Below are 12062 nucleotides of genomic sequence, written 5' to 3'. Positions count from 1 at the left end.
GGTGGGTAAGTTTTACCCGAGGTCTGCTGTCATGGCAGTATATGCGCATCTCTACACTGCTCCAGCATTGCATCTGCTGCTTAACTCTGTTACCCTATATACAGTGCATCTGATCATCTGATCATCCTTGAGATGTTTCTACAACTTGATTGGAGTCCACCTGTGGTAAATTCAGTTGATTGGACATGATTTGGAAAGGCACACACATGTCTATGTAAGGTCCCACAGTTAACAGTGCATGTCAGAGCACAAACCAAGCCATGAAGTCCAAGGAATTGTCTGCAGACCTCCGAGACATGATTGTATTGAGGCACAGATCTGGGGAAGGGTACAGAAACATTTCTGGAGCATTGAAGGTCACAATGAGAACAGTGGCCTCCATCATCCGTAAATGGAAGAAGTTTGGAACCACCACTCTTCCTAGAGCTGGCCGCCAGGCCAAACTGAGCGATCGGGGGAGAAGGGCCTTAGCCAGGGAGGTGACCAAGAACCCGATGGTCACTCTGACAGAACACCAGCGCGTCTCTGTGCAGAGAGGAGAACCTTCCTGAAGGACTCTCAGACCATGAGAAACAAAGACTGAACTCTTTGGCCTGAATGGCAAGCGTCATGTCTGGAGGAAACCAGGCACCACTCATCACCTGGCCAATACCATCCCTACAGTGAAGCATGGTGGTGGCAGCATCATGCTGTGGGGATGTTTTTCAGCGGCAGGAACTGGGAGACTAGTCAAGATCGAGGGAAAGATGAATGCAGCAATGTACAGACATCCTTGATGAAAACCTGCTCCAGAGCGCTCTGGACCTCAGACCGGGGCGAAGGTTCATCTTCCAACAGGACAACGACCCTAAGCACACAGCCAAGATAACAAAGGAGTGGCTTCAGGACAACTCTGTGAATGTCCTTGAGTGGCCCAGCCAGAGCCCAGACTTGAACCTGATTGAATATCTCTGGAGAGATCTGAAAATGGCTGTGCACCGACGCTCCCCATCCAACCTGATGGGGCTTGAGAGGTCCTGCAAAGAAGAATGGGAGAAACTGCCCAAAATTAGGTGTGCAAGCTTGTAGCATCATACTCAAAAAGACTTGAGGCTCTAATTGGTGCCAGAGGTGCTTCAACAAAGTATTGAGCAAAGGCTGTGAATACTTATGTACATGTGCTTTTTTTGTTTTTTATTTTTAATACATTTCAAACAAACTTCTTTCACGTTGTCATTATGGGGAATTGCTTGTAAAATTTTGAGGAAAATAATGAATTTAATCAATTTTGGAAAAAGGCTGTAACATAACAAAATGTGGAAAAAGTGAAGCGCTGTGAAAACTTTCTGGATGCACTGTATTTGTATGTTATTTAGCAAAAAAACTAGAAACACAATTTTCATAAATGAAGGATTTCAAGACTGGAAAAATGCTGTTGTAGAGAAGTGAGGAATCATTTCAAACCACAGTTGTAGTCCAGGGCACCTAAAGGCCTCTGAGCTTGCTAAGAATTTTCTGTCAGTTGCACAAGGGCAACGGAAAAACATTAATTCTGTTTTAAGCAATGCATATGCCGAGAAGGTTAGTGCGAATCGCAAAGCTCTCCTTTCCATCAAAGATGTTATAATCAATCTATAATCAATTATTATCCAACGTCTTAAAATGCACATACAGTATACACTCACCTAAAGGATTATTAGGAACACCTGTTCAATTTTTCATTAATGCAATTATCTAACCAACCAATCACATGGCAGTTGCTTCAATGCATTTAGGGGTGTGGTCCTGGTCAAGACAATCTCCTGAACTCCAAACTGAATGTCTGAATGGGAAAGAAAGGTGATTTAAGCAATTTTGAGCGTGGCATGGTTGTTGGTGCCAGACGGGCCGGTCTGAGTATTTCACAATCTGCTCAGTTACTGGGATTTTCACGCACAATAATTTCTAGGGTTTACAAAGAATGGTGTGAAAAGGGAAAACATCCAGTATGCGGCAGTCCTGTGGGCGAAAATGCCTTGTTGATGCTAGAGGTCAGAGGAGAATGGGCCGACTGATTGAAGCTGATAGAAGAGCAACTTTGACTGAAATAACCACTCGTTACAACCGAGGTATGCAGCAAAGCATTTGTGAAGCCACAACACGTACAACCTTGCGGCGGATGGGCTACAACAGCAGAAGACCCCACCGGGTACCACTCATCTCCACTACAAATAGGAAAAAGAGGATACAATTTGCACAAGCTCACCAAAATTGGACAGTTGAAGACTGGAAAAATGTTGCCTGGTCTGATGAGTCTCGATTTCTGTTGAGACATTCAGATGGTAGAGTCAGAATTTGGCGTAAACAGAATGAGAACATGGATCCATCATGCCTTGTTACCACTGTGCAGGCTGGTGGTGGTGGTGTAATGGTGTGGGGGATGTTTTCTTGGCACACTTTAGGCCCCTTAGTGCCAATTGGGCATCGTTTAAATGCCACGGCCTACCTGAGCATTGTTTCTGACCATGTCCATCCCTTTATGACCACCATGTACCCATCCTCTGATGGCTACTTCCAGCAGGATAATGCACCATGTCACAAAGGTCCAATCATTTCAAATTGGTTTCTTGAACATGACAATGAGTTCACTGTACTAAACTGGCCCCCACAGTCACCAGATCTCAACCCAATAGAGCATCTTTGTGATGTGGTGGAACGGGAGCTTCGTGCCCTGGATGTGCATCCCACAAATCTCCATCAACTGCAAGATGCTATCCTATCAATATGGGCCAACATTTCTAAAGAATGCTTTCAGCACCTTGTTGAATCAATGCCATGTAGAATTAAGGCAGTTCTGAAGGCGAAAGGGGGTCAAACACAGTATTAGTATGATGTTCCTAATAATCCTTTAGGTGAGTGTATGTCAATCAGGGAAATCAATATCTTCGCCTCCCAACCCCACTAGCAAACTTCGTTTTTGAACCTCAGTATTTTTTACATCCCTGCACACGGCCATGATTGTAATATTTCTTTGTGATAGTTGCGCTGCGTGGCTATGGCCAATTACAATGTATATAGGCTACTGATATCAAGAAGACCAGCAAACACGGGGTGACTTTGTAACACAATGTTACACAAGTGGGTGATGAAACACCCACCTGTCCCTTTAACTAGAGACAGTAGCCTGGCCAGGTAAAAACTTCACTTCCCACAGTCCTCTGGTTCTCTCTGCCCCCATTGGCTCATTCAAATCCTCCATTGTCCAATCACAGCCTAGGGAGCCCCTGTTAGTATTTATAGTGCGATCATAAGTAGGTTGACACCATTGCTATATCATCCCATTTCTATTGTGTCTACTTTGATCAAACCTACCAACAGTGCCTTCAGACATCTATATACTTCCTTGTCTTTTGTTTTCTAGTAGCACTGTTGTTTATGCAGGGGTTTATGGTTTTGTCTTGAGTGGGATCCTGTTGAGTGTTATGTTACAGTTTGTGTGTTGGTTTGTTCTGGACTTCCCTCACAACTGCTGCATTCCCCTTCACTCATCATTCCTGGATTATTCCCCAAGACCATTGCAATGCTCTCCATTTTTCCAGTCAATCTCCTCATCCTTCATTGCACTTTTTACTGGACTTCTGCTGGGTGAGCTCACTCCAGTCCGTTGACATTGGTTTGTTTTTCCAGGATCATTTTCATCAACACTTGGACGTTGTTAATTTATTTTGTTACTTTTCTTCAGCCTGGTCCCAATTGCATTTCCTGGACTGCGTCCATTTCACTCCATTTATGTAATTGTTTTCTACCTTGTGTGTTTGTTGGGTTGTTTGTGGAGGGTCTAATGCCTCGGTTCCTCTGGCTTAAGCGTCGTGTCCGCCATGCCGTCCTCACGCGTCCAGAGCTTTTACTGCAAAACCAGGCCGCTGTGACCCGTCCTGTGATGAGCAGTGACTGTGGGTTTGGATTGTGTTAAAAACAGACACAAACACTAGAGCCACACAGCCTGAGTGGACAGGACTTTGTGTCTGTTTTATTATCTGTGCTTTATGACTGTAAACAGCGTAATAAATACACGTTTCTGTTCAGAGATATTAGGAAGAGCTGAACGTATAGAGACAACATTATATTCAGACAAGCATGTTCACATAAGAATACGTTTCCATGTGCAGCAGTAATACTAAATAACATTATTATTATTATTATCATTATTATTATTAATAATAATAATAATAATAATAAATAGCGAATATGTATTGTTATTATTATCGTCATAATTTCTGTTGGTATATATGTATATTAAACGGCACAGTGACTCCCTTATTACTCTTACTACAGATTTGTAACTGCAAACGTATTATTTATAATGTACTTATCAGACGTCCTTAACCAGGCAAGTTACAGTTGAAACACAATAAACACGTTTCACGATTAATCATCCAGATACAATATAGCAGTTATAATGTAACTAAAGTGTGCACGTCTCAGTCATGGCGTTTATGGACGCATTTATTAAACCAGTCCTTAATGTTTTAGAGGAAACCCAGATCTGCTGTATTAATTTATTAATTAATGTATCTTGTAAATGGACACGTTAACTGAATCGTGTCCCTTCACACTGACTGTGTCTGGATTGTCCTGCACACATTCACACACACAGCCTGAACCCCGGCCAGCTGTCATACAATATTAATACATTATTATCCTTCAGTTTATTGTAACTAGTCAGCACTGCACTGGTCTGTGAATCACAGTGTTTAATGCACTGATATGAATTGTATCAGTCATTGTCTCTGTCCGTGGATTTCACTCCAGGCTGCTAATAAAAGTAATGTCTTCGTGATCGCACAGGCACTTGAGATTATATAAATGTAATGTTAGCTAGAAAATTGTAGAAATTGTTAAATTATGTATCAAGGAAATAATATATAGATAGATACAATAAAATGATTTAAATATACGATTAGAAAGCCAAAATGTGATATTAACGAACAGTGCACTTCAAAATTACTAGTATTATTATTACTACTACAATTAAATACAGAGACAGATGACCAGAAAAGACTGCGTAGGTACTTTTTCATGCTGGCGCTGCAGTGAGTCCCATTGAGCGCCTGTATCTTCACCTGCACCCTCACTCTAGTGCGCTCTGTGACGTCAGCAGCACGTCACACACAGTGCACTGTGTTGGGCAGCGGGCGGTTCGGACGCTCTAGCGGTCCCTGGATTCGTGTGGCCGGTCGGTGCGGGTGTGTGTGCGCTGTTGGACGTGAGGCCCAGTAACGTCTCTCTCTGACTGCCAGCGTCCGCAAATGTGTCCCATGTCGTGTCCCCCCATCCCTCCATCTCTACCGTCTTCTCTCAAATAGACGCGCAGCTGAAACGAGCGGCTGCGCATCTGACTGCAGTTCTCCACCGGCTGCGCATCCCCAGCAAGGTGTGCGTTGATACGACATGTTGTTTTGAGATACTAATTTAAAACCGTTTTAAACGCTTGTGTTAATGATTCACGGCACAAAGCGGGCCATGTCACTGAGGACTGAAACCCTCATTACACGCCGCCTCATCTGCGCAAACAGGAAACCCATGTCCTGTGACATTGAAATGCAAAGTGAAAGTAAAATATAAAGAGTAACAGGAGAAAGGAGACGGAATAATTCACTGCAGTCAGTTCAATAACCCAGTAAGTAGTTTAAATATTCAAGTGCGATAAACGTGATGGCTTTTAAAGCATCATCATCATCAATGTAAGGCTGGTTTTAAATGCAATACGCAGGATAAATGACAATATAATAGTATTAATTACTATTAATTACGTGCGCACTTCACTTCCTACAACAGGCCTCCTTGCACTTATTTGTTCTTTTGAAAATTCCCCGCATAAAACTTAAAATAAACACTTAAACCGACCGATTAACATACTAACTGACTAAACTGTGGTATCTGATTTAGTTTTGAGTTGAAAGTGTCAAATATGTTACACTGGTTAAATGGAGATTTGGAGTGAAGTGTCCGGCCTACTTTTCATTGACTTTCATGAGTCTTAAACAGCCTCATTAATTCACTATAGCCAGTCTAACAATAGTGTGCCGATATTCAACGCCTAGTTAATGAGATTATATTCTCTGCTCTTCACACTGTGTTTAAAACGTATTTCTTAAACAAACCAAAAAAAGAAAATCATGAGTTAGTCATAATCAGGGGTTTATTTTCTGAATCTTATTCAATGCAGTGTGTTAGACAGGAGTTGCTGTGTTGATGTGTCTGTGGCTGTGCTGTGTGTCCAGGTCACTGGCCGGGTCAGGACTCCTCTGTCAGCTGCTGATGGGGGCAGATTCCTCTAAGACGAGTCCCCCTGGGGAGCCTGAGGCTCAGGATGCAGCTGTGGGCCCCGAGACCAAGAGGTGAGAGGAGATGCAGGGGCAGCAGCCTGTGAATGTATAAGGGCACCTGTCAGTCTGATGAGCATCTACAGCGCCTTGAAAAACGATTCAGCCCCCAACACTTAATACACATTTTATGGTTTCAAATTCTGAATTTGAAATAGATTAACTTTGTTTTTTTCCCCCATTGACCTACAAACCCTTGAGTAACAAGTCAAATCATAATAAAAATTCCAAAAGCTTTCAATAATTTACAAATATCAAATTAAAAACGTATTCATACCCTTTATAATTGCAAGTGAAAGTTTGCTCAGGTGCGAGGTTACCTCAATAAGTCACAATTTGTTGATGGACTCCATCTGTGTAAAACATGAGTGGAGATTAACTAGATGCTCTAGATTAACCTCTCAGGATAAATATCGCTCTCTGTACGGTCCACAGTATGGTAGACTTTCAAAAGAAAGAATCAAACTGAAGATGAAAGAGCATCAAGAGGAGTACAAATCTGGAGAAGTGTACAAAATCAATTCATACAAATCCATTTCAAAGGCATTGAACATCCCTCGAGCTCCGTGGAAAACATATTAAACTAGCACCACACTGCCTGGATCAGGCCGCCCCGGACAAGAAGGGCACGTCTTAGGGAAGCTACTGGCCAGTGGCTGAGATGGACGAAGATGTTCGTGTTTCGACAGTCTCAAGGCATTGCACATGAAGGGCCTTTGTGGCAGAGTGACAGAGCGGTTTGTGTGGGGCAGATCAAACTCTGCACCCAGCCAGGTAACACCATCCCCACCGTAAAGCACGGCTGTGGCAGCATCATGGTAGGGGGATGCTGTTCAGGAGAAGGGACTGACAGTATTGTCAGGATTGATGGGAGGATGAATGGCTCACTATACAGAGAAATCCTGGATAAAAACCTGCGCCCCTCTGCCAAAAAACTCAAACTGCGAAGGAAGCTTGTCTTTCAACAGGACAAAGATCCAAGAGGCTTATATGAAGAAAATAGATTTCTTTGAGTGGCCCTGTCACAGTCCTGACCTTAATCCAATCGTCAATACTGACACTTTGCAAGGAGAATTGGGCAAATATTGCTGCATCACGGAGACGTTTCCGAAAAAAACTGGCTGTAATAGCTGCCAGAGGTGCTTCAACTAAGTATTGACCTAGGCCCTAGGGGGATGAAAATATAACATTTCATTTTTTTAAATTTATTTTGTATTATTATTATTATTATTATTATTATTATTATTATTATTATTATTATTATTATTATTATTATTATTATTTTACTATTATGATTTTGTTTTTTTGGGGGACTGTGGGAAGAGGAATGTGTGACTCAAGAATAATTCCCAATCTAATGCATCAACATCCCAGGCTGTGGGAGTTTTAATGTGGAGAACAATGTGGGGCTGAATACTTTGTCCAGGTGCTGCACTGTGATGTGCTGGAATGAGTGTTTATGTGTGGTTCAGTGAGGGTCTGTTTCTTCATGCTGACCATCATTTGACACATGTCTGTGTGTGTGTGTTTGCCCTGGTTCGTTTACACTGACTGGTCACAGCCTCATAGATGAATGGTGTTGTGCACAGTCATACAAATAGACAGAGTTACACTGTCAACAGGACTCGTATATTGTACTGGTGAGAATCTGTGAGTGTGCAATGAAAAGGAAACAGGGGTCGACTCAATCTGATGTGGAGTTACAGTTTTGCAGTGTCTTGATAGGGGACATCTTTTGTCCCTATGATTGCCCCAGACTCTGTGCTCTCATTGTTCTCATTCCTACCCTGGGTCACTTGGGCCCTGGACCCAGATACACCTGCCACCTGCCAGCCCTGTGTGCAGTCAGTGCCTTTGCTCATTGTTGTGCTGCTCATTGTGACACAGAGATCATCTCTCACACACATCATACACTGAAGCACAGCAGTGCAGGTTGTGTCTGTGTTGATTTGAGAGTCAGCAGAGCCCAGTGTTGTGCTTTAAGTGCCAGATTGAGGGGGTCAGGCTGGTTTGCAGCAGCAGTGCTTCACATTGTCATCACGGGGGGCTTGCTGTGTCATTGAGGCCCTGCATTGTTATCCTCTGATTTGACCCGATTGTCCAGCTGTGTAGACAGAGGTTAAATGAAGGCCTGTGTCCATGTGTGTTCACAGGGTCCCACTGCAGAGAGCAGAGTCTCCGGTGCCCAGCTGTGTGTCCATGAGGAGTGAGAACTCAATGGATCGCCCAGTTACCTTCAGACAAGAGCCCTTCTCCCCCACCCCCGACCCAAGGTGAGGGTTCAGTTTATATTGCACATCCATATCTAAGAGTGTTGTCACTGCTGGTCCTGTGGCTCTTTCAGACAGAGTGGTAATCATGATGTTCTAACAATGTCCCCTTTTTTAACAGTGGCCTGATAGAGAAATATCCAGCACTACACTGTTCTTGTCTTGATTGGCTAATGATTTAAAGTAAATCTTGTTGAAATGTTCAATATAAAAGTTGAGTAAAGTCCACCATAAGAGTTCCTAAGTGTAGTGTAAAAATGCGTTGTGTGCACTGCAGTTTACTGCTAGTGTGCTTCTCTGCACTTCTGTGCCATAAGGGAAGGCATGGCCGTGTTGGAAAGGGCGGCTCAGGGCTGCTCAACAGGATGGGTCACACAGCGCCGTGTCTGTTCCTCCAAACGACGGGTCTGTTTGATTCTTGTATCTGACTTTATTAGATATGCAAGTATTGGATTAACACTAATAGTAAGTCAACATTGAAATCAAAGAAACATGCATTATCAATACACGTGTGAATGCACATTTGCAGTTATCCATGTATTATTATTAGTATTATTTATGCCAAGAAATAAAAATAATAATTATAATAATTATTATTGTTTTTATTATTACAGGGGTTTCAGGGTTTAGCCCTTTTCATGAATTCCATGAATACAGAGCCAATGCGAAACAGCAAAGCATATTTTCCCATTAGAAATGATGTAAAATGCATTAGTGTTACCAAGGTCCAAACAAGTGACATTCAAAACTTGAAATTAATGTAGTAAAGACTATTTATTAACTTGCATCTTCAAATGTAAATGAATACACAAGTTAGTGTAAGAAAGATCTTTAAATGCAAAATGCACAATACTTAACATGTTGGTATTATATATCAGATATGTGAAACCTGACACAGAGCAGCATTTTCAAATATTCTGATCTTGTGTTTAAATGTCATCCTGTGCACAGAATTAACTGTATTTAAAAAGCACATTTTTATTTTAAATTGGTTACATTTAAGCAGTATGTAAAAATCAATTTTGTAAGGAATCCACAGGATGGCAGTGAATCAATGAGATGTTTATTAGACAATTGTAATAAAATACTCTAGAGCAGAGCGGTCAAACATACCAAAACAACAGTAAAAATTGCAAGGAGAAATGGGCAAATATTGCTCCATCACGGTGTTGTCACGGTTGCCTCGTGAGAGGACCGTAAAGCTAATAGAGAAAGGACCCAAGTGCAGAGCGACTACACTGAGCAGACAGAAACCAAGGAGAATCTAATAGCGAGGTGGAGGTCACAGGCAAAAGGTCGAAGTCCAGGAGGTCAATAGAAACAGGTACAGGACAAGGGGCTAAGGAGGACAAGGAACCAGGAGACAACGGCTCGGTGAAGCAGATAGATCTGACAACACTTTGCCCAGAGTGAGGGCAGTGAGGGGTTTATAAAGGAGAGCAGAAACTTAGAAGACAAGAGCAGGACCAATGAGAACAAAGGACAGAAGCAGAAGTGCACAAGGGTGCACCACACTGCCTGGATCAGGCCACCCCGGACAGGAAGGGCACGTCTTAGGGAAGCTACTGGCCAGTGGCTGAGATGGACGAAGATGTTCGTGTTTCGACAGTCTCAAGGCATTGCACATGAAGGGCCTTTGTGGCAGAGTGACAGAGCGGTTTGTGTGGGGCAGATCAAACTCTGCACCCAGCCAGGTAACACCATCCCCACCGTAAAGCACGGCTGTGGCAGCATCATGGTAGGGGGATGCTGTTCAGGAGAAGGGACTGACAGTATTGTCAGGATTGATGGGAGGATGAATGGCTCACTATACAGAGAAATCCTGGATAAAAACCTGCGCCCCTCTGCCAAAAAACTCAAACTGCGAAGGAAGCTTGTCTTTCAACAGGACAAAGATCCAAGAGGCTTATATGAAGAAAATAGATGTCTTTGAGTGGCCCTGTCACAGTCCTGACCTTAATCCAATCGTCAATACTGACACTTTGCAAGGAGAATTGGGCAAATATTGCTGCATCACGGAGACGTTTCCGAAAAAAACTGGCTGTAATAGCTGCCAGAGGTGCTTCAACTAAGTATTGACCTAGGCCCTAGGGGGATGAAAATATAACATTTCATTTTTTTAAATTTATTTTGTATTATTATTATTATTATTATTATTATTATTATTATTATTATTATTATTATTATTATTATTATTATTATTATTTTACTATTATGATTTAGTTTTTTTGGGGGACTGTGGGAAGAGGAATGTGTGACTCAAGAATAATTCCCAATCTAATGCATCAACATCCCAGGCTGTGGGAGTTTTAATGTGGAGAACAATGTGGGGCTGAATACTTTGTCCAGGCGCTGCACTGTGATGTGCTGGAATGAGTGTTTATGTGTGGTTCAGTGAGGGTCTGTTTCTTCATGCTGACCATCATTTGACACATGTCTGTGTGTGTGTGTGTGTGTGTGTGTGTGTTTGCCCTGGTTCGTTTACACTGACTGGTCACAGCCTCATAGATGAATGGTGTTGTGCACAGTCATACAAATAGACAGAGTTACACTGTCAACAGGACTCGTATATTGTACTGGTGAGAATCTGTGAGTGTGCAATGAAAAGGAAACAGGGGTCGACTCAATCTGATGTGGAGTTACAGTTTTGCAGTGTCTTGATAGGGGACATCTTTTGTCCCTATGATTGCCCCAGACTCTGTGCTCTCATTGTTCTCATTCCTACCCTGGGTCACTTGGGCCCTGGACCCAGATACACCTGCCACCTGCCAGCCCTGTGTGCAGTCAGTGCCTTTGCTCATTGTTGTGCTGCTCATTGTGACACAGAGATCATCTCTCACACACATCATACACTGAAGCACAGCAGTGCAGGTTGTGTCTGTGTTGATTTGAGAGTCAGCAGAGCCCAGTGTTGTGCTTTAAGTGCCAGATTGAGGAGGTCAGGCTGGTTTGCAGCAGCAGTGCTTCACATTGTCATCACGGGGGGCTTGCTGTGTCATTGAGGCCCTGCATTGTTATCCTCTGATTTGACCCGATTGTCCAGCTGTGTAGACGGAGGTTAAATGCAGGCCTGTGTCCATGTGTGTTCACAGGGTCCCACTGCAGAGAGCAGAGTCTCCGGTGCCCAGCTGTGTGTCCATGAGGAGTGAGAACTCAATGGATCGCCCAGTTACCTTCAGACAAGAGCCCTTCTCCCCCCCCCCCGACCCAAGGTGAGGGTTCAGTTTATATTGCACATCCATATCTAAGAGTGTTGTCACTGCTGGTCCTGTGGCTCTTTCAGACAGAGTGGTAATCATGATGTTCTAACAATGTCCCCTTTTTTAACAGTGGCCTGATAGAGAAATATCCAGCACTACACTGTTCTTGTCTTGATTGGCTAATGATTTAAAGTAAATCTTGTTGAAATGTTCAATATAAAAGTTGAGTAAAGTCCACCATAAGAGTT

General features: G+C 42.9%; 1 protein-coding gene across 14 annotated transcripts in view; it reads left to right on the top strand.

Moving 5' to 3' along the window:
- The first annotated feature begins 5151 nt into the window (after positions 1 to 5151).
- The window catches only part of LOC136768173 (NLR family CARD domain-containing protein 3), a 261771-nt gene continuing 254860 nt past the window's right edge, over positions 5152 to 12062 (top strand). For 5 of the 14 annotated variants that reach the window (XM_066722228.1, XM_066722223.1, XM_066722221.1 and 2 more), the window contains exons 1-4: positions 5155 to 5638; positions 6243 to 6359; positions 8498 to 8617; positions 11707 to 11826. In XM_066722228.1, the coding sequence (XP_066578325.1) occupies positions 6280 to 6359; positions 8498 to 8617; positions 11707 to 11826 (320 nt within the window). In that variant the 5' untranslated portion in view covers positions 5155 to 5638; positions 6243 to 6279. Of the gene's footprint in view, positions 5639 to 6242; positions 6360 to 8497; positions 8618 to 11706; positions 11827 to 12062 lie in introns of all 14 variants that reach the window. The other 9 variants (XM_066722225.1, XM_066722226.1, XM_066722227.1 and 6 more) reach the window with 4 other exon arrangements.

Source organism: Amia ocellicauda, chromosome 14 (genome assembly GCF_036373705.1).
Source record: "Amia ocellicauda isolate fAmiCal2 chromosome 14, fAmiCal2.hap1, whole genome shotgun sequence".
Taxonomy (NCBI): Eukaryota; Metazoa; Chordata; class Actinopteri; order Amiiformes; family Amiidae; genus Amia; species Amia ocellicauda.
This window is presented reverse-complemented; position numbering and strand designations above follow the sequence as displayed.